Consider the following 22915-nt stretch of genomic DNA (forward strand, 5'->3'; position numbering starts at 1 on the left):
GTCTTACTTATCATTTCACTAGTGAGGCTAGCTTAAGGTCTTACTTATCATTTCACTAGTGAGACTAGCTTAAGGTCTTACTTATCATTTCACTAGTGAGGCTAGCTTAAGGTCTTATCATTTCACTAGTGAGACTAGCTTAAGGTCTTATCATTTCACTAGTGAGAATAGCTTAAGGTCTTATCATTTCACTAGTGAGACTAGCTTAAGGTCTTATCATTTCACTAGTGAGAATAGCTTAAGGTCTTCCTTATCATTTCACTAGTGAGGCTAGCTTAAGGTCTTCCTTATCATTTCACTAGTGAGGCTAGCTTAAGGCCTTCCTTATCATTTCACTAGTGAGACTAGCTTAAGGTCTTCCTTATCATTTCACTAGTGAGACTAGCTTAAGGTCTTCCTTATCATTTCACCAGTGAGACTAGCTTAAGGTCTTCCTTATCATTTCACTAGTGAGGCTAGCTTAAGGTCTTACTTATCATTTCACTAGTGAGGCTAGCTTAAGGTCTTACTTATCATTTCACTAGTGAGACTAGCTTAAGGTCTTACTTATCATTTCACTAGTGAGGCTAGCTTAAGATCTTCCTTATCATTTCACTAGTGAGGCTAGCTTAAGGTCTTATCATTTCACTAGTGAGACTAGCTTAAGGTCTTCCTTATCATTTCACTAGTGAGGCTAGCTTAAGGTCTTATCATTTCACTAGTGAGGCTAGCTTAAGGTCTTATCATTTCACTAGTGAGGCTAGCTTAAGGTCTTCCTTATCATTTCACTAGTGAGAATAGCTTAAGGTCTTATCATTTCACTAGTGAGGCTAGCTTAAGGTCTTCCTTATCATTTCACTAGTGAGACTAGCTTAAGGTCGTATCATTTCACAAGTGAGACTAGCTTAAGGTCTTCCTTATCATTTCACTAGTGAGGCTAGCTTAAGGTCTTATCATTTCACTAGTGAGGCTAGCTTAAGGTCTTCCTTAACATTTCACTAGTGAGACTAGCTTAAGGTCTTCCTTATCATTTCACGAGTGAGGCTAGCTTAAGGTCTTCCTTATCATTTCACTAGTGAGGCTAGCTTAAGGTCTTCCTTATCATTTCACTAGTGAGGCTAGCTTAAGGTCTTATCATTTCACGAGTGAGGCTAGCTTAAGGTCTTCCTTATCAGTTCACTAGTGAGACTAGCTTAAGGTCTTCCTTATCATTTCACGAGTGAGGCTAGCTTAAGGTCTTCCTTATCATTTCACTAGTGAGGCTAGCTTAAGGTCTTATCATTTCACGAGTGAGGCTAGCTTAAGGTCTTCCTTATCAGTTCACTAGTGAGACTAGCTTAAGGTCTTCCTTATCATTTCACTAGTGAGACTAGCTTAAGGTCTTCCTTATCATTTCACTAGTGAGGCTAGCTTAAGGTCTTCCTTATCATTTCACTAGTGAGGCTAGCTTAAGGCCTTCCTTATCATTTCACTAGTGAGACTAGCTTAAGGTCTTCCTTATCATTTCACTAGTGAGGCTAGCTTAAGGTCTTCCTTATCATTTCACCAGTGAGACTAGCTTAAGGTCTTACTTATCATTTCACTAGTGAGGCTAGCTTAAGGTCTTACTTATCATTTCACTAGTGAGACTAGCTTAAGGTCTTACTTATCATTTCACTAGTGAGGCTAGCTTAAGGTCTTACTTATCATTTCACTAGTGAGACTAGCTTAAGGTCTTACTTATCATTTCACTAGTGAGGCTAGCTTAAGATCTTCCTTATCATTTCACTAGTGAGGCTAGCTTAAGGTCTTATCATTTCACTAGTGAGACTAGCTTAAGGTCTTCCTTATCATTTCACTAGTGAGGCTAGCTTAAGGTCTTATCATTTCACTAGTGAGACTAGCTTAAGGTCTTATCATTTCACTAGTGAGACTAGCTTAAGGTCTTCCTTATCATTTCACTAGTGAGGCTAGCTTAAGGTCTTACTTATCATTTCACTAGTGAGACTAGCTTAAGGTCTTACTTATCATTTCACTAGTGAGGCTAGCTTAAGGTCTTACTTATCATTTCACTAGTGAGACTAGCTTAAGGTCTTACTTATCATTTCACTAGTGAGGCTAGCTTAAGGTCTTATCATTTCACTAGTGAGACTAGCTTAAGGTCTTATCATTTCACTAGTGAGAATAGCTTAAGGTCTTATCATTTCACTAGTGAGACTAGCTTAAGGTCTTCCTTATCATTTCACTAGTGAGACTAGCTTAAGGTCTTCCTTATCATTTCACTAGTGAGACTAGCTTAAGGTCTTCCTTATCATTTCACTAGTGAGACTAGTTTAAGGTCTTCCTTATCATTTCACTAGTGAGGCTAGCTTAAGGTCTTATCATTTCACTAGTGAGAATAGCTTAAGTTCTTCCTTATCATTTCACTAGTGAGACTAGCTTAAGGTCTTCCTTATCATTTCACTAGTGAGACTAGCTTAAGGTCTTCCTTATCATTTCACTAGTGAGGCTAGCTTAAGGTCTTCCTTATCATTTCACTAGTGAGACTAGCTTAAGGTCGTATCATTTCACTAGTGAGAATAGCTTAAGGTCTTCCTTATCATTTCACTAGTGAGGCTAGCTTAAGGTCTTATCATTTCACTAGTGAGACTAGCTTAAGGTCTTATCATTTCACTAGTGAGGCTAGCTTAAGGTCTTATCATTTCACTAGTGAGAATAGCTTAAGTTCTTCCTTATCATTTCACTAGTGAGGCTAGCTTAAGGTCTTATCATTTCACTAGTGAGACTAGCTTAAGGTCTTCCTTATCATTTCACTAGTGAGAATAGCTTAAGGTCTTCCTTATCATTTCACTAGTGAGGCTAGCTTAAGGTCTTCCTTATCATTTCACTAGTGAGGCTAGCTTAAGGCCTTCCTTATCATTTCACTAGTGAGACTAGCTTAAGGTCTTCCTTATCATTTCACTAGTGAGACTAGCTTAAGGTCTTCCTTATCATTTCACTAGTGAGGCTAGCTTAAGGTCTTCCTTATCATTTCACTAGTGAGGCTAGCTTAAGGCCTTCCTTATCATTTCACTAGTGAGACTAGCTTAAGGTCTTCCTTATCATTTCACTAGTGAGGCTAGCTTAAGGTCTTCCTTATCATTTCACCAGTGAGACTAGCTTAAGGTCTTACTTATCATTTCACTAGTGAGGCTAGCTTAAGGTCTTACTTATCATTTCACTAGTGAGACTAGCTTAAGGTCTTACTTATCATTTCACTAGTGAGGCTAGCTTAAGGTCTTACTTATCATTTCACTAGTGAGACTAGCTTAAGGTCTTACTTATCATTTCACTAGTGAGGCTAGCTTAAGATCTTCCTTATCATTTCACTAGTGAGGCTAGCTTAAGGTCTTATCATTTCACTAGTGAGACTAGCTTAAGGTCTTCCTTATCATTTCACTAGTGAGGCTAGCTTAAGGTCTTATCATTTCACTAGTGAGACTAGCTTAAGGTCTTATCATTTCACTAGTGAGACTAGCTTAAGGTCTTCCTTATCATTTCACTAGTGAGGCTAGCTTAAGGTCTTACTTATCATTTCACTAGTGAGACTAGCTTAAGGTCTTACTTATCATTTCACTAGTGAGGCTAGCTTAAGGTCTTACTTATCATTTCACTAGTGAGACTAGCTTAAGGTCTTACTTATCATTTCACTAGTGAGGCTAGCTTAAGGTCTTATCATTTCACTAGTGAGACTAGCTTAAGGTCTTATCATTTCACTAGTGAGAATAGCTTAAGGTCTTATCATTTCACTAGTGAGACTAGCTTAAGGTCTTCCTTATCATTTCACTAGTGAGACTAGCTTAAGGTCTTCCTTATCATTTCACTAGTGAGACTAGCTTAAGGTCTTCCTTATCATTTCACTAGTGAGACTAGTTTAAGGTCTTCCTTATCATTTCACTAGTGAGGCTAGCTTAAGGTCTTATCATTTCACTAGTGAGAATAGCTTAAGTTCTTCCTTATCATTTCACTAGTGAGACTAGCTTAAGGTCTTCCTTATCATTTCACTAGTGAGACTAGCTTAAGGTCTTCCTTATCATTTCACTAGTGAGGCTAGCTTAAGGTCTTCCTTATCATTTCACTAGTGAGACTAGCTTAAGGTCGTATCATTTCACTAGTGAGAATAGCTTAAGGTCTTCCTTATCATTTCACTAGTGAGGCTAGCTTAAGGTCTTATCATTTCACTAGTGAGACTAGCTTAAGGTCTTATCATTTCACTAGTGAGGCTAGCTTAAGGTCTTATCATTTCACTAGTGAGAATAGCTTAAGTTCTTCCTTATCATTTCACTAGTGAGGCTAGCTTAAGGTCTTATCATTTCACTAGTGAGACTAGCTTAAGGTCTTCCTTATCATTTCACTAGTGAGAATAGCTTAAGGTCTTCCTTATCATTTCACTAGTGAGGCTAGCTTAAGGTCTTCCTTATCATTTCACTAGTGAGGCTAGCTTAAGGCCTTCCTTATCATTTCACTAGTGAGACTAGCTTAAGGTCTTCCTTATCATTTCACTAGTGAGACTAGCTTAAGGTCTTCCTTATCATTTCACCAGTGAGACTAGCTTAAGGTCTTCCTTATCATTTCACTAGTGAGGCTAGCTTAAGGTCTTACTTATCATTTCACTAGTGAGGCTAGCTTAAGGTCTTACTTATCATTTCACTAGTGAGACTAGCTTAAGGTCTTACTTATCATTTCACTAGTGAGGCTAGCTTAAGATCTTCCTTATCATTTCACTAGTGAGGCTAGCTTAAGGTCTTATCATTTCACTAGTGAGACTAGCTTAAGGTCTTCCTTATCATTTCACTAGTGAGGCTAGCTTAAGGTCTTATCATTTCACTAGTGAGGCTAGCTTAAGGTCTTATCATTTCACTAGTGAGGCTAGCTTAAGGTCTTCCTTATCATTTCACTAGTGAGAATAGCTTAAGGTCTTATCATTTCACTAGTGAGGCTAGCTTAAGGTCTTCCTTATCATTTCACTAGTGAGACTAGCTTAAGGTCGTATCATTTCACTAGTGAGACTAGCTTAAGGTCTTCCTTATCATTTCACTAGTGAGGCTAGCTTAAGGTCTTATCATTTCACTAGTGAGGCTAGCTTAAGGTCTTCCTTAACATTTCACTAGTGAGACTAGCTTAAGGTCTTCCTTATCATTTCACGAGTGAGGCTAGCTTAAGGTCTTCCTTATCATTTCACTAGTGAGGCTAGCTTAAGGTCTTCCTTATCATTTCACTAGTGAGGCTAGCTTAAGGTCTTATCATTTCACGAGTGAGGCTAGCTTAAGGTCTTCCTTATCAGTTCACTAGTGAGACTAGCTTAAGGTCTTCCTTATCATTTCACGAGTGAGGCTAGCTTAAGGTCTTCCTTATCATTTCACTAGTGAGGCTAGCTTAAGGTCTTCCTTATCATTTCACTAGTGAGGCTAGCTTAAGGTCTTATCATTTCACGAGTGAGGCTAGCTTAAGGTCTTCCTTATCAGTTCACTAGTGAGACTAGCTTAAGGTCTTCCTTATCATTTCACTAGTGAGACTAGCTTAAGGTCTTCCTTATCATTTCACTAGTGAGGCTAGCTTAAGGTCTTCCTTATCATTTCACTAGTGAGGCTAGCTTAAGGCCTTCCTTATCATTTCACTAGTGAGACTAGCTTAAGGTCTTCCTTATCATTTCACTAGTGAGGCTAGCTTAAGGTCTTCCTTATCATTTCACCAGTGAGACTAGCTTAAGGTCTTACTTATCATTTCACTAGTGAGGCTAGCTTAAGGTCTTACTTATCATTTCACTAGTGAGACTAGCTTAAGGTCTTACTTATCATTTCACTAGTGAGGCTAGCTTAAGGTCTTACTTATCATTTCACTAGTGAGACTAGCTTAAGGTCTTACTTATCATTTCACTAGTGAGGCTAGCTTAAGATCTTCCTTATCATTTCACTAGTGAGGCTAGCTTAAGGTCTTATCATTTCACTAGTGAGACTAGCTTAAGGTCTTCCTTATCATTTCACTAGTGAGGCTAGCTTAAGGTCTTATCATTTCACTAGTGAGACTAGCTTAAGGTCTTCCTTATCATTTCACTAGTGAGACTAGCTTAAGGTCTTCCTTATCATTTCACTAGTGAGACTAGTTTAAGGTCTTCCTTATCATTTCACTAGTGAGACTAGTTTAAGGTCTTCCTTATCATTTCACTAGTGAGGCTAGCTTAAGGTCTTATCATTTCACTAGTGAGAATAGCTTAAGTTCTTCCTTATCATTTCACTAGTGAGACTAGCTTAAGGTCTTCCTTATCATTTCACTAGTGAGACTAGCTTAAGGTCTTCCTTATCATTTCACTAGTGAGGCTAGCTTAAGGTCTTCCTTATCATTTCACTAGTGAGGCTAGCTTAAGGTCTTATCATTTCACTAGTGAGACTAGCTTAAGGTCTTCCTTATCATTTCACTAGTGAGACTAGCTTAAGGTCTTCCTTATCATTTCACTAGTGAGACTAGCTTAAGGTCTTCCTTATCATTTCACTAGTGAGGCTAGCTTAAGGTCTTCCTTATCATTTCACTAGTGAGACTAGCTTAAGGTCGTATCATTTCACTAGTGAGAATAGCTTAAGGTCTTCCTTATCATTTCACTAGTGAGGCTAGCTTAAGGTCTTATCATTTCACTAGTGAGACTAGCTTAAGGTCTTATCATTTCACTAGTGAGGCTAGCTTAAGGTCTTATCATTTCACTAGTGAGAATAGCTTAAGTTCTTCCTTATCATTTCACTAGTGAGGCTAGCTTAAGGTCTTATCATTTCACTAGTGAGACTAGCTTAAGGTCTTCCTTATCATTTCACTAGTGAGAATAGCTTAAGGTCTTCCTTATCATTTCACTAGTGAGGCTAGCTTAAGGTCTTCCTTATCATTTCACTAGTGAGGCTAGCTTAAGGCCTTCCTTATCATTTCACTAGTGAGACTAGCTTAAGGTCTTCCTTATCATTTCACTAGTGAGACTAGCTTAAGGTCTTCCTTATCATTTCACCAGTGAGACTAGCTAAAGGTCTTACTTATCATTTCACTAGTGAGGCTAGCTTAAGGTCTTACTTATCATTTCACTAGTGAGGCTAGCTTAAGGTCTTACTTATCATTTCACTAGTGAGACTAGCTTAAGGTCTTACTTATCATTTCACTAGTGAGGCTAGCTTAAGGTCTTATCATTTCACTAGTGAGACTAGCTTAAGGTCTTCCTTATCATTTCACTAGTGAGGCTAGCTTAAGGTCTTATCATTTCACTAGTGAGACTAGCTTAAGGTCTTATCATTTCACTAGTGAGAATAGCTTAAGGTCTTATCATTTCACTAGTGAGACTAGCTTAAGGTCTTCCTTATCATTTCACTAGTGAGACTAGCTTAAGGTCTTCCTTATCATTTCACTAGTGAGACTAGCTTAAGGTCTTCCTTTTCATTTCACTAGTGAGACTAGTTTAAGGTCTTCCTTATCATTTCCCTAGTGAGGCTAGCTTAAGGTCTTATCATTTCACTAGTGAGAATAGCTTAAGTTCTTCCTTATCATTTCACTAGTGAGACTAGCTTAAGGTCTTCCTTATCATTTCACTAGTGAGACTAGCTTAAGGTCTTCCTTATCATTTCACTAGTGAGGCTAGCTTAAGGTCTTCCTTATCATTTCACTAGTGAGGCTAGCTTAAGGTCTTATCATTTCACTAGTGAGACTAGCTTAAGGTCTTCCTTATCATTTCACTAGTGAGACTAGCTTAAGGTCTTCCTTATCATTTCACTAGTGAGACTAGCTTAAGGTCTTCCTTATCATTTCACTAGTGAGGCTAGCTTAAGGTCTTCCTTATCATTTCACTAGTGAGACTAGCTTAAGGTCGTATCATTTCACTAGTGAGAATAGCTTAAGGTCTTCCTTATCATTTCACTAGTGAGGCTAGCTTAAGGTCTTATCATTTCACTAGTGAGACTAGCTTAAGGTCTTATCATTTCACTAGTGAGGCTAGCTTAAGGTCTTATCATTTCACTAGTGAGAATAGCTTAAGTTCTTCCTTATTTCACTAGTGAGGCTAGCTTAAGGTCTTATCATTTCACTAGTGAGACTAGCTTAAGGTCTTCCTTATCATTTCACTAGTGAGAATAGCTTAAGGTCTTCCTTATCATTTCACTAGTGAGGCTAGCTTAAGGTCTTATCATTTCATAAGTGAGGCTAGCTTAAGGTCGTATCATTTCACTAGTGAGACTAGCTTAAGGTCTTCCTTATCATTTCACTAGTGAGACTAGCTTAAGGTCTTATCATTTCACTAGTGAGACTAGCTTAAGGTCTTCCTTATCATTTCACTAGTGAGACTAGCTTAAGGTCTTATCATTTCACTAGTGAGACTAGCTTAAGGTCTTCCTTATCATTTCACTAGTGAGACTAGCTTAAGGTCTTATCATTTCACTAGTGAGACTAGCTTAAGGTCTTATCATTTCACTAGTGAGACTAGCTTAAGGTCTTCCTTATCATTTCACTAGTGAGACTAGCTTAAGGTCTTATCATTTCACTAGTGAGACTAGCTTAAGGTCTTCCTTATCATTTCACTAGTGAGACTAGCTTAAGGTCTTCCTTATCATTTCACTAGTGAGACTAGCTTAAGGTCTTCCTTATCATTTCACTAGTGAGACTAGCTTAAGGTCTTCCTTATCATTTCACTAGTGAGACTAGCTTAAGGTCTTCCTTATCATTTCACTAGTGAGACTAGCTTAAGGTCTTCCTTATCATTTCACTAGTGAGACTAGCTTAAGGTCTTCCTTATCATTTCACTAGTGAGACTAGCTTAAGGTCTTCCTTATCATTTCACTAGTGAGACTAGCTTAAGGTCTTCCTTATCATTTCACCGACTTGTTAAATAAATAAATATAAAAAAGTCAGCTAGGGTTAGGGTCTGGTTTTGGGGTTAGGGTAACAGGTTAGGGTCTGGTTTTGGGGTTAGGGTAACAGGTTAGGGTCTGGTTTTGGGGTTAGGGTAACAGGTTAGGGTCTGGTTTTGGGGTTAGGGTAACAGGTTAGGGTCTGGTTTTGGGGTTAGGGTAACAGGTTAGGGTCCTGGTTTTGGGGTTAGGGTCTGGTTTTGGGGTTAGGGTCTGGTTTTGGGGTTAGGGTAACAGGTTAGGGTCTGGTTTTGGGGTTAGGGTCTGGTTTTGGGGTTAGGGTAACAGGTTAGGGTCTGGTTTTGGGGTTAGGGTCTGGTTTTGGGGTTAGGGGTAACAGGTTAGGGTCTGGTTTTGGGGTTAGGGTCTGGTTTTGGGGTTAGGGTAACAGGTTAGGGTCTGGTTTTGGGGTTAGGGTCTGGTTTGGGGTTAGGGTAACAGGTTAGGGTCTGGTTTAGGGGTTAGGGTAACAGGTTAGGGTCTGGTTTAGGGGTTAGGGTAACAGGCTAGGGTCTGGTTTTGGGGTTAGGGTAACAGGTTAGGGTATGGTTTTGGGGTTAGGGTAACAGGTTAGGGTCTGGTTTTGGGGTTAGGGTAACAGGTTAGGGTCTGGTTTAGGGGTTAGGGTAACAGGTTAGGGTCTGGTTTTGGGGTTAGGGTAACAGGTTAGGGTCTGGTTTTGGGGTTAGGGTAACAGGTTAGGGTCTGGTTTAGGGGTTAGGGTAACAGGTTAGGGTCTGGTTTTGGGGTTAGGGTAACAGGTTAGGGTCTGGTTTTGGGGTTAGGGTAACAGGTTAGGGTCTGGTTTAGGGGTTAGGGTAACAGGTTAGGGTCTGGTTTTGGGGTTAGGGTAACAGGTTAGGGTCTGGTTTAGGGGTTAGGGTAACAGGTTAGGGTCTGGTTTTGGGGTTAGGGTAACAGGTTAGGGTCTGGTTTTGGGGTTAGGGTAACAGGTTAGGGTCTGGTTTTGGGGGTTAGGGTAACAGGTTAGGGTCTGGTTTTGGGGTTAGGGTAACAGGTTAGGGTCTGGTTTTGGGGTTAGGGTAACAGGTTAGGGTCTGGTTTTGGGGTTAGGGTAACAGGTTAGGGTCTGGTTTAGGGGTTAGGGTAACAGGTTAGGGTCTGGTTTAGGGGTTAGGGTAACAGGTTAGGGTCTGGTTTAGGGGTTAGGGTAACAGGTTAGGGTCTGGTTTAGGGGTTAGGGTAACAGGTTAGGGTATGGTTTAGGGGTTAGGGTAACAGGTTAGGGTCTGGTTTTGGGGTTAGGGTAACAGGTTAGGGTCTGGTTTTGGGGTTAGGGTAACAGGTTAGGGTCTGGTTTTGGGGTTAGGGTAACAGGTTAGGGTCTGGTTTTGGGGTTAGGGTAACAGGTTAGGGTCTGGTTTTGGGGTTAGGGTAACAGGCTAGGGTCTGGTTTTGGGGTTAGGGTAACAGGTTAGGGTCTGGTTTTGGGGTTAGGGTAACAGGTTAGGGTCTGGTTTTGGGGTTAGGGTCTGGTTTTGGGGTTAGGGTAACAGGTTAGGGTCTGGTTTTGGGGTTAGGGTAACAGGTTAGGGTCTGGTTTAGGGGTTAGGGTAACAGGTTAGGGTCTGGTTTTGGGGTTAGGGTAACAGGTTAGGGTCTGGTTTAGGGGTTAGGGTAACAGGTTAGGGTCTGGTTTAGGGGTTAGGGTAACAGGTTAGGGTCTGGTTTTGGGGTTAGGGTAACAGGTTAGGGTCTGGTTTTGGGGTTAGGGTAACAGGTTAGGGTATGGTTTTGGGGTTAGGGTATGGTTTTGGGGTTAGGGTCTGGTTTTGGGGTTAGGGTCTGGTTTGGGGTTAGGGTCTGGTTTTGGGGTTAGGGTCTGGTTTTGGGGTTAGGGTAACAGGTTAGGGTCTGGTTTTGGGGTTAGGGTAACAGGTTAGGGTCTGGTTTTGGGGGTTAGGGTAACAGGTTAGGGTCTGGTTTTGGGGTTAGGGTAACAGGTTAGGGTCTGGTTTTGGGGTTAGGGTAACAGGTTAGGGTCTGGTTTTGGGGTTAGGGTAACAGGTTAGGGTCTGGTTTTGGGGTTAGGGTAACAGGTTAGGGTCTGGTTTTGGGGTTAGGGTAACAGGTTAGGGTCTGGTTTTGGGGTTAGGGTAACAGGTTAGGGTCTGGTTTTGGGGTTAGGGTAACAGGTTAGGGTCTGGTTTTGGGGTTAGGGTAACAGGTTAGGGTCTGGTTTTGGGGTTAGGGTAACAGGTTAGGGTCTGGTTTTGGGGTTAGGGTAACAGGTTAGGGTCTGGTTTTGGGGTTAGGGTAACAGGTTAGGGTCTGGTTTTGGGGTTAGGGTAACAGGTTAGGGTCTGGTTTTGGGGTTAGGGTAACAGGTTAGGGTCTGGTTTTGGGGTTAGGGTAACAGGTTAGGGTATGGTTTTGGGGTTAGGGTCTGGTTTTGGCGTTAGGGTCTGGTTTTGGGGTTAGGGTCTGGTTTAGGGGTTAGGGTAACAGGTTAGGGTCTGGTTTAGGGTTAGGAGATGGGTGTTAGGGGGTTAGGGTAACAGGTTAGGGTCTGGTTTAGGGGTTAGGGTAACAGGTTAGGGTCTGGTTTAGGGGTTAGGGTAACAGGTTAGGGTCTGGTTTAGGGGTTAGGAGATGGGTGTTAGGGGGTTAGGGTAACAGGTTAGGGTCTGGTTTAGGGGTTAGGGTAACAGGTTAGGGTCTGGTTTAGTGGTGAGGGTAACAGGTTAGGGTCTTACCGAGTCCTTGATAGCCATGAAGCAGTGGCAGATCCAGCGTCTCGTAGTTCCATCTCTACAGATGTAGGAGAACGCTCTCTCAAAGTTCCTGTCCGGAGCGCAGAACGATACTTTCTCTATTGTCTGGTCTAGGATCAGGTCCTACAGAGGAGAGACATTATCATTACACCATTATCATTACAACATTATCACTACAACATTATCACATTACACTGACTGTTATTTTAGTATTGCTTCAGTGTCTTACAGAGGAGAAACATTACAACATTATCACAATGTTATCTTTACGACGATGTCCTACATGGGAGAGACATTATCCCCGACTGTCAATATTACAACATTACTTTAAGCACTTCCCTACACAGAGTTTCCAACTATCAGACACATGAAACATTCCATGACTTTCCATGTCTTACAGAGAAGAGTTTCCCTGCATCTATAGTCCTTAAATTGAAACAAAATGTGTGATCTTACAAATATGGCATGTAAATCCACGCCTCATGTTTAGGACAGACAATCTCAGGTTAACCCAGAACATAATATCTTGGTAATTTGGTATGGAGTCTTGTCCATGAGAGATGATGCTGTTTCATCTCCATGTAATAAAGCCTTCAGTAGGGGGCAGCAGGAGCCTCCGTTTAATACAGACCAGTCAGTCCATTAATGTTCCATGAAGGAGTCTCGATACCAGGTGTACTGTAACCAGGCTATAATAGAGGAATCATTGTTTGACAAAACTGTCCCGAGACCAAAACATTAACCAGTTCGTTAAAAAAGTGAAACTTGTGCCAAGTCGGCGGCGTGTAAGAGTTTCCTCTTTTGAGGATGGCAAACTGCCAGAAGCATTCCTCTGGCTGAGGTTTAGCATTCCTCTGGCTGAGGTTTAGCATTCCTCTGGCTGAGGTTTAGCATTCCTCTGGCTGAGGTTTAATGTTCCTCTGGCTGAGGTTTAGCATTCCTCTGGCTGAGGTTTAGCATTCCTCTGGCTGAGGTTTAACATTCCTCTGGCTGAGGTTTAACGTTCCTCTGGCTGAGGTTTAGCATTCCTCTGGCTGAGGTTTAGCATTCCTCTGGCTGAGGTTTAGCATTCCTCTGGCTGAGGTTTAGCATTCCTCTGGCTGAGGTTTAGCATTTCCTCTGGCTGAGGTTTAGCATTCCTCTGGCTAAAGCATTTCCTCTGGCTGAGGTTTAGCATTCCTCTGGCTGAGGTTTAGCATTCCTCTGGCTGAGGTTTAGCATTTCCTCTGGCTGAGGTTTAGCATTCCTCTGGCTAAAGCATTTCCTCTGGCTGAGGTTTAGCATTCCTCTGGCTGAGGTTTAGCATTCCTCTGGCTGAGGTTTAGCATTCCTCTGGCTGAGGTTTAGCATTCCTCTGGCTGAGGTGTAGCATTCCTCTGGCTGAGGTTTAGCATTCCTCTGGCTGAGGTCTAACATTCCTCTGGCTGAGGTTTAACGTTCCTCTGGCTGAGGTTTAGCATTTCCTCTGGCTGAGGTTTAGCATTTCTTCTGGCTGAGGTTTAGCATTCCTCTGGCTAAAGCATTTCCTCTGGCTGAGGTTTAGCATTTCCTCTGGCTGAGGTTTAGCATTTCTTCTGGCTGAGGTTTAGCATTTCCTCTGGCTGAGGTTTAGCATTTCTTCTGGCTGAGGTTTAGCATTCCTCTGGCTAAAGCATTTCCTCTGGCTGAGGTTTAGCATTCCTCTGGCTGAGGTTTAGCATTCCTCTGGCTGAGGTTTAGCATTCCTCTGGCTGAGGTTTAGCATTTCCTCTGGCTGAGGTTTAGCATTCCTCTGGCTAAAGCATTTCCTCTGGCTGAGGTTTAGCATTCCTCTGGCTGAGGTTAGCATTCCTCTGGCTGAGGTTTAGCATTCCTCTGGCTGAGGTTTAGCATTCCTCTGGCTGAGGTTTAACATTCCTCTGGCTGAGGTTTAACGTTCCTCTGGCTGAGGTTTAGCATTCCTCTGGCTGAGGTTTAGCATTCCTCTGGCTGAGGTTTAGCATTCCTCTGGCTGAGGTTTAGCATTTCCTCTGGCTGAGGTTTAGCATTCCTCTGGCTGAGGTTTAGCATTCCTCTGGCTAAAGCATTTCCTCTGGCTGAGGTTTAGCATTCCTCTGGCTGAGCTTTAGCATTCCTCTGAATGAGGTTTAGCAATCCTCTGGCTGAGCTTTAGCATTCCTCTGGCTGAGGTTTAGCAATCCTCTGGCTGAGGTTTAACATTCCTCTGGCTGAGGTTTAACGTTCCTCTGGCCGAGGTTTAGCATTCCTCTGAATGAGGTTTAGCATTCCTCTGAATAAGGTTTAACGTTCCTCTGGCTGAGGTTTAGCAATCCTCTGGCTGAGGTTTAACATTCCTCTGGCTGAGGTTTAGCATTCCTCTGAATGAGGTTTAGCATTCCTCAGGCTGAGGTTTAACGTTCCTCTGGCTGAGTTTTAACGTTCCTCTGGCTGAGGTTTAAAATTCCTCTGGCTGAGGTTTAGCATTCCTCTGGCTGAGGTTTAGCATTCCTCTGGCTGAGGTTTAGCATTCCTCTGGCTAAAGCATTTCCTCTGGCTGAGGTTCAGCATTCTGTGTCAATCTGTCAGTGTGTGTTTCTGTGTGTGTGCGTAGGGTGTACAGTTGAAGTCAGAAGTTTACATACACTAAAGTTGGAGTCATTAAAACTCATTTTTCAAGTATACACAAGTATAAACACCATGGGACCACGCAGCCGTCATACCGCTCAGGGAGGAGACTCGTTCTGTCTCCTAGAGATGAACGTACTTTGGTGTGAAAAGTGCAAATCAATCCCAGAACAACAGCAAAGGACCTTGTGAAGATGCTGGAGGAAACAGGTACAAGTATCTATATCCACAGTAAAACGAGTCCTATTTCGACATAAACTGAAAGGCCGCTCAGCAAGGAAGAAGCCACTGCTCCAAAACCGCCATAAAAAAGCCAGACTACGGTTTGCAACTGCACATGGGGACAAAGATTGTACGTTTTGGAGAAATGTCCTCTGGTCTGATGAAACAAATATAGAACTGTTTGACCATAATGACCATTGTTATATTTGGAGGAAAAAGGGGGAGGCTTGCAAGCTGAAGAACACCATCCCAACCGCGAAGCACGGGGGTGGCAGCATCGTATATTGAAGCAACATCTCAAGACATCAGTCAGGAAGTTAAAGCTTGGGCACAAATGGGTCTTCCAAATGGACAATGACCCCAAGCATACTTACAAAGTTGTGGCAAAATGGCTTAAGGACAACAGAGTGAAGGTATTGGAGTGGCCATCATAAAGTCCTGACCTCAATCCAATGGAAAATATGTGACAGAACTGAAAAAGTGTGTGCGAGCAAGTAGGCCTACGACAAAATTCCCCGAAACGTTTGAACCAAGATAAACTATTTAAAGGCAATGCTACCAAATACTAATTGAGTGTATGTAAACTTCTGACCCACTGGGAATGTGATGAAAGAAATAAAAGCTGAAATAAATCATTCTCTCTACTATTATTCTGACATTTCACATTCTTAAAATAAAGTGGTGATCCTAACTGACCTAAGACAGGGAATGTTTACTAGGATTAAATGTCAGGATTTGTTTGAATATATTTGGCTAAGGTGTATGTTAACTTTCGACTTCAACTGTATGTCTGTTTCTGTGTCTGTCTGTGTGTGTCTGTCTGTCTGCGTATGTGTCTGTCTGTCTGCGTATGTGTCTGTCTGTCTGCGTATGTGTCTGTCTGTCTGCGCATGTGTCTGCCTGCGTGTGTCTGTCCGCGTGCATGTGTCTGTCTGTCTGTCTGTCTGCGTGTGTCTGTCTGTGTGTGTCTGTCTGCGTGTGTCTGTCTGCATGTGTCTGTCTGCATGTGTCTGTCTGTCTATGTGTGTCTGTCTGCGTGTGTCTGTCCGCGTGCATGTGTCTGTCTGTCTGTCTGTCTGCGTATGTGTCTGTCTGTCTGCGTGTGTCTGTCTGTCTATGTGTGTCTGTCTGCGTGTGTCTGTCTACGTGTGTCTGTCTGCATGTGTCTGTCTGTCTGTCTGCGTATGTGTCTGTCTGTCTGCGCATGTGTCTGCCTGCGTGTGTCTGTCCGCGTGCATGTGTCTGTCTGTCTGCGTGTGTCTGTCTGTGTGTGTCTGTCTGCGTGTGTCTGTCTACATGTGTCTGTCTGTCTATGTGTGTCTGTCTGCGTGTGTCTGTCCGCGTGCATGTGTCTGTCTGTCTGTCTGTCTGCGTATGTGTCTGTCTGTCTGCGTGTCTGTCTGCGTGTGTCTGTCTGTCTATGTGTGTCTGTCTGCGTGTGTCTGTCTACGTGTGTCTGTCTGCATGTGTCTGTCTGTCTGTCTGCCTGTATCTGTCTGCGTGTGTCTGTCTGCGTGCATGTATCTGTCTGTCTGTCTGCGTGTGTCTGTCTACGTGCATGTATCTGTCTGTCTGTCTGCGTGTGTCTGTCTGCGTGTGTGTGTCTGTCTGTCTGCGTGTGTGTGTCTGTCTGTGTCTGTCTCTCTGTGTGTGTGTGTCTGTGTCTGTCTCTCTGTGTGTGTGTGTCTGTGTCTGTCTCTCTGTGTGTGTGTGTGTCTGCGTGTGTGTGTCTGTCTGCGTGTGTGTGTGCGTGTGTGTCTGTGTGTGTCTGTTTGCGTGTGTGTGTGTGTCTCTGCGTGTGTGTGAGTCTGTCTGCGTGTGTGTGTCTGTCTGCGTGTGTGTGTCTGTCTGCGTGTGTGTGTGTGTCTGTTTGCGTGTGTGTGTGTGTCTCTGCGTGTCTGTCTGCGTGTGTGTGTGTCTGTTTGCGTGTGTGTGTCTGTCTGCGTGTGTGTTTGTGTGTGTGCGTGTGTGTGTGTGGGTGTCTGTTTGCGTGTGTGTGTGTCTGTCTGTGTGTGTGTGTGTCCGTGTGTCTGCGTGCGTGTTGACCTAGCTGTTCAGACAACAGAGCAGGAGACTGGATGGATCTGTTACTTTACCTTAGTTTTGTCATCTACCACACGGAGACCGTCTGCTGAGACCCACAACACTGCTTTCACTGCCTTCTTCCCTGCCTGCAGACAGAAACACAGAGATGAGAGAGAGAGATGAGAGAGAGACTGGGAGAGATGAGAGAGAGATGAGAGAGAGACAGGGAGAGATGAGAGGGAGAGATGAGAGAGAGACAGGGAGAGTTGAGAGAGAGAGAGAGAGAGAGAGATGAGAGAGAGACAGGGAGAGATGAGAGGGAGAGATGCGAGAGAGACATGGAGAGATGAGAGGGAGAGATGAGAAAGAGAAATGAGAGAGAGAGATGAGAGAGAGACAGGGAGAGATGAGAGATGAGAGGGAGAGATGAGAGAGAGCCAGGGAGAGATGAGAGGGAGAGATGAGATAGGGAGAGAGAGATGAGACAGGGAGAGATGAGAGGGAGAGATGAGAAAGAGAAATGAGAGAGAGACAGGGAGAGATGAGAGGGAGAGATGAGAGAGAGACAGGGAGAGATGAGAGGGAGAGATGAGAGATGAGACAGGGAGAGATGAGAGGGAGAGATGAGACAGGGAGAGATGAAATAGGGAGAGATGAAAGGGAGAGATGAGAGGGAGACAGGGAGAGATGAGAGGGAGAGATGAGAGGGAGAGATGAGAGGGAGATATGAGAGGGAGACAGGGAGAGATGAGAGGGAGAGATGAGAGAGAGACCGGGAGAGATGAGAGGGAGAGATGAGAGAGAGAGACAGGGAAAGATGAGAGAGAGAGATGAGAGAGAGACAGGGAGAGATGAGAGGGAGAGATGAGAGGGAGATATGAGAGGGAGAGATGAGAGCGAGACAGGGAGAGATGAGAGGGAGAGATGAGAGAGAGGCCGGGAGAGATGAGAGATGAGAGAGAGAGGGAGAGAGAGACAGGGAAAGATGAGAGAGAGAGACCGGGACTGATGAGAGAGAGAGATGAGAGAGAGACAGGGAGAGATGAGAGGGAGATATGAGAGGGAGAGATGAGAGCAAGACAGGGAGAGATGAGAGGGAGAGATGAGAGAGAGGCCGGGAGAGATGAGAGATGAGAGGGAGACAGGGAGAGATGAGAGGGAGAGATGAGCGGGAGAGATGAGACAGGGAGAGATGAGAGGGAGAGATGAGAGAGAGACCGGGAGAGATGAGAGGGAGAGATGAGAGAGAGACTGGGAGAGATGAGAGAGAGACAGGGAGATGAGAGAGAGACAGGGAGAGATGAGAGGGAGAGATGAGAGAGAGACCAGGAGAGATGAGAGGGAGAGATGAGAGGGAGACCGGGAGAGATGAGAGAGAGACCGGGAGAGATGAGAGAGAGACCGGGAGAGATGAGAGAGAGACAGGGAGAGATGAGAGGGAGAGATGAGAGAGAGACCGGAGAGATGAGAGGGAGAGATGAGAGAGAGACCAGGAGAGACAGGGAGAGAGACCGGGAGAGATGAGATAGAGACCGGGAGAGATGAGAGGGAGAGAAAGAGCGGTAGAGATGAGAGGGAGAGATGAGAGAGAGACCGGGAGAGACAGGGAGAGAGACAGGGAGAGATGAGAGGGAGAGATGAGAGAGAGACGCGGAGAGACACAGGGAAAGATGAGAGGGAGAGAGACCGGGAGAGACAGGGAGAGAGACGGGGAGAGAAGGAGAGATGAGGGAGAGATGAGAGAGAGACCGGGAGACAGGGAGAGATGAGAGAGAGACCGGGACATACAGGGAGAGACGGGGAGAGATGAAAGGGAGAGATGAGAGAGAGACCGGGAGACAGGGAGAGATGAGGAAGAGATGAGGGAGAGACCGGGAGAGACAGGGAGACAGGGAGAGATGAGAGAGAGACTGGGAGACAGGGAGAGATGAGAACCCTAACCCTAACCCTCTAACCCTAACCCTAAACCCCTAATCTTTACCCTTACCCTTACCTAACCCCTAATCGGTACCCTTACCTAAACCCTAATCTGTACCCTTACCATTACCTAACCCCTATTCTGTACCCTTACCTAACCCCTAATCTGTACCCTTACCTAACGCCTAATCTGTACCCTTACCCTTACCTAACCCCTAATCTGTACCCTTACCTAACCCTAATCTGTACCCTTACCTAAACCCCTAATCTTTACCCTTACCCTTAACTAAACCCTAATCTGTACCCTTACCTAACCCTAATCTGTACCCTTACCTAAACCCCTAATCTTTACCCTTACCCTTACCTAACCCCTAATCTGTACCCTTACCTAAACCCTAATCTGTACCCTTACCTAACCCCTAATCTGTACCCTTACCTAAACCCTAATCTGTACCCTTACCTAAACCCTAATCTGTACCCTTACCTAACCCCCAACCTGTACCCTTACCTAACCCCTAATCTGTACCCTTAACTATAACCCCTAATCTGTACCCTTACCTAACCCCCAATCTGTACCCTTACCCTTACCTAACCCCTAATCTGTACCCTTACCCTTACCTAAACCCTAATCTGTACCCTTACACTTACCTAACCCCTAATCTGTACCCTTACCTAACTCCTCATCTGTACCCTTACCCTTACCTAACCCCTAATCTGTACCCTTACCTAACCCTAATCTGTACCCTTACCTAAACCCCTAATCTTTACCCTTACCCTTAACCCCTAATCTGTACCCTTACCTAAACCCCTAATCTGTAGCCTTACCCTTACCTAAACCCTAATCTGTACCCTTACCTAACCCCTAATCTGTACCCTTACCTGACCCCTAATCTGTACCCTTACCTAAACCCTGATCTGTAACCTTACCTAAACCCTAATCTGTACCCTTACCTAACCCCTAATCTGTACCCTTACCTTTACCTAAACCCTAATCTGTACTCTTACCCTTACCTAAACCCTAATCTGTACCCTTACCTAAACCCTAATCTGTACCCTTACCTAAACCCTAATCTGTACCCTTACCTAACCCCCAATCTGTACCCTAACCCTTACCTAAACCCTAATCTGTACCCTTACCTAACCCCTAATCTGTACCTTTACCTGACCCCTAATCTGTACCCTTACCTAAACCCTGATCTGTAACCTTACCTAAACCCTAATCTGTACCCTTACCTAACCCCTAATCTGTACCCTTACCTAACCCCTAATCTGTACCCTTACCCTTACCTAAACCCTAATCTGTACCCTTACCCTTACCTAAACCCTAATCTGTACCCTTACCTAAACCCTAATCTGTACCCTTACCTAACCCCCAATCTGTACCCTAACCCCTAATCTGTACCCGTACCTAACCCCTAATCTGTACCCTTACCTAAACCCTAATCTGTACCCTTACCTAAATCCTAAAACACAACCTTAACCCCCTATAAATACAGTTAAGTCGGAAGTTTACATACACTTGGCTTGGAGTTATTAAAACTCGTTTTTCAACCACTCCACAAATTTCTTGTTAACAAACTATAGTTTTGTCAAATCGGTTAGGACATCTACTTTGTGCAAGACACAAGTCATTTTTCCAACAATTGTTTACAGACAGATTATTTCACTTATAATTCACTGTATCACAATTCCAGTGGGTCAGAAGTTTACATACACTAAGTTGACTGTGCCTTTAAACAGCTTGGAAAATTCCAGAAAAATGATGTCATGGCTTTAGAAGCCAAGAACATAGGAAAATAATTGTAGACCTCCACAAGTCTGGTTCATTCTTGGAAGCAATTTCCAAACTCCTGAAGGTACCAAGTCCATGAAGGTACCAAGTTCATCTGTACAAACAGTAGTACACAAGTATAAACACCATGGGACCACACAGCCATCATACCTCTCAGGAAAGAGACACTTTCTGTCTTCTAGAGATGAACGCACTTTGATGTGAAAAGTGCAAATCAATCCCAGAACAACAGCAAAGGACCTTGTGAAGATGCTGGAGGAAACCGGTACAAAAGTATCTATATCCACAGTAAAACGAGTCCAATATCGACATAACCTGAAAGGCCGCTCAGAAAGGAAGAAGCCACTGCTCCAAAACCGCCATAAAAAAGCCAGACTATGGTTTGCAACTGCACATGGGGACAAAGATCGTACTTTTTGGAGAAATGTCCTCTGGTCTGAAAAAAAAAATAGAACTGTTTGACCATAATGACCATCATTATGTTTGGAGGAAAAAGGGGGAGGCTTGCAAGCTGAAGAACACCATCCCAACCGTGAAGCACGGGGGTGGCAGCATCGTATATTGAAGCAACATCTCAAGACATCAGTCAGGAAGTTAAAGCTTGGTCACAAATGGGTCTTCCAAATGGACAAAGACCCCAAGCATACTTCCAAAGTTGTGGCAAAATGGCTTAAGGACAAGGTATTGGAGTGGCCATCATAAAGTCCTGACCTCAATCCAATAGAACATTTGTGGGCAGAACTGAAAAAGTGTGTGTGAGCAAGGAGGCCTACAAACCTGACTCAATTACACCAGCTCTGTCAGGAGGAATCGGCCAAAACTTAAAGGAATGGACCAATTTAAAAGGCAATGCTACCAAATACTAATTGAGTGTATGTAAACTTCTGACCCACTGGGAATGTGATGAAAGAAATAAAAGCTGAAATAAATCATTATCTCTACTATTATTCTGACATTTCACATTCTTAAAATAAACCGGTGATCCTAACTGACCTAAAACAGGGAATTTTTACGAGGATTAAAAGTCAGGAATTGTGAAAAACTGAGTTTAAATGTATTTGGCTAAGGTGTAAACTTCAGACTTCAACTGTATATATCTGTAGCATTTAACCTGTGGGGACAAACAACCCCCAGTTGGTCAAATGTTTGTTTTTTTACATTTTATGTGGGGTTACACACATCCACCCACCCACCCACCTACCCACCCACACACACCCACACGTCCACACACACCCACACACACCCACACACACCCACACACGTCCACACACACCCACACACGTCCACACACACCCACACACGTCCACACACACCCACACACACCCACACACACCCACACGTCCACACACACCCACACACGTCCACACACACCCACACACGTCCACACACACCCACACACGTCCACACACCCACCTACACACACCCACACACACCCACACACACCCACACGTCCACACACACCCACACACGTCCACACACACCCACACACGTCCACACACACCCACACACGTCCACACACACCCACACACACCCACACACACCCACACGTCCACACACACCCACACGTCCACACACACCCACACACGTCCACACACACCCACACACGTCCACACACACCCACACACGTCCACACACCCACCTACACACACCCACACGTCCACACACACCCACACACACCCACACGTCCACACACACCCACACGTCCACACACACCCACACACACCCACACACGTCTACACACACCCACATGTCCACACACACCCACATGTCCACACACACCCACACGTCCACACACACCCACACACGTCTACACACACCCACATGTCCACACACACCCACATGTCCACACACACCCACCCACCCACCCACCTACCCACCCACACACGTCCACAAACACCCACACGTCCACACACACCCACACACACCCACACGTCCACACACACCCACACACGTCTACACACACCCACATGTCCACACACACCCACACGTCCACACACACCCACACGTCCACACACACCCACAAGCTGGAAAGAGGGAAAACAAGGGAAAGTCAAACATTATAAAGAACATTGAGTCATTAATAGGTGGTGTTGTTCCAGACTGGAAGGAGGAAGAGGTGAAAGGACGTTGACACGACAACAAAGCAACTGACATAGTAGCCCACTAGTTCAATAACAACTTCCATACCACACACACACACACACACCCAGGTGTCCAGGTAGTTTGTTGGTGAGGTAATGTCCCAGACAGGACCCTGATCAGAGAGTGAGGGGTTATATTAAGGAAAGAGGCACTCAGATTGACACACAAGGCACAACTTACTTTTGTAAAGAAGCCCTTGAAGAATGTCCTGTCCTGTTGTGGGGCAGGTAAAGGGGAGGGGGGAGGGGCGACAACACGGACAATGTTACCGATGACTGAGGAGGGCTACCGAGTGTCCAGGTGTGTGTGATTTCTCTGTTTATGGGGGGTGGGTGGGTGGGGCTTGTAGGAGTTGAAGCTTGTTTAGGAGTGAGTCAGTGGAGAGATGGATGGATGAGGAGGCCAAGGTTGATGTTTGGTTAGGAGTGAGTCAGTGGAGAGATGGATGGATGAGGAAGCCAAGGTTGACGTTTGGTTAGGAGTGAGTCAGTGGAGAGATGGATGGATGAGGAAGCCAAGGTTGACGTTTGGTTAGGAGTGAGTCAGTGGAGAGATGGATGGATGAGGAAGCCAAGGTTGACGTTTGGTTAGGAGTGAGTCAGTGGAGAGAT

At 44.2% G+C, this 22915-nt stretch overlaps 1 protein-coding gene across 2 annotated transcripts in view; it reads right to left on the reverse strand.

Moving 5' to 3' along the window:
- LOC116374726 (protein numb homolog) overlaps nt 1-22915 on the reverse strand; it is a 113907-nt gene that overhangs the window by 8574 nt on the left and 82418 nt on the right. Inside the window, exons 4-6 of one of the 2 annotated variants that reach the window (XM_031829373.1) lie at nt 22485-22517; nt 16525-16599; nt 11585-11725 (exon numbers count right to left, since the gene is read on the reverse strand). In XM_031829373.1, the coding sequence (XP_031685233.1) occupies nt 11585-11725; nt 16525-16599; nt 22485-22517 (249 nt within the window). The remainder of the gene's footprint in view (nt 1-11584; nt 11726-16524; nt 16600-22484; nt 22518-22915) is intronic. The other variant, XM_031829374.1, reaches the window with a different exon arrangement.

This window comes from Oncorhynchus kisutch, linkage group LG7, assembly GCF_002021735.2.
Source record: "Oncorhynchus kisutch isolate 150728-3 linkage group LG7, Okis_V2, whole genome shotgun sequence".
Taxonomy (NCBI): domain Eukaryota; kingdom Metazoa; phylum Chordata; class Actinopteri; order Salmoniformes; family Salmonidae; genus Oncorhynchus; species Oncorhynchus kisutch.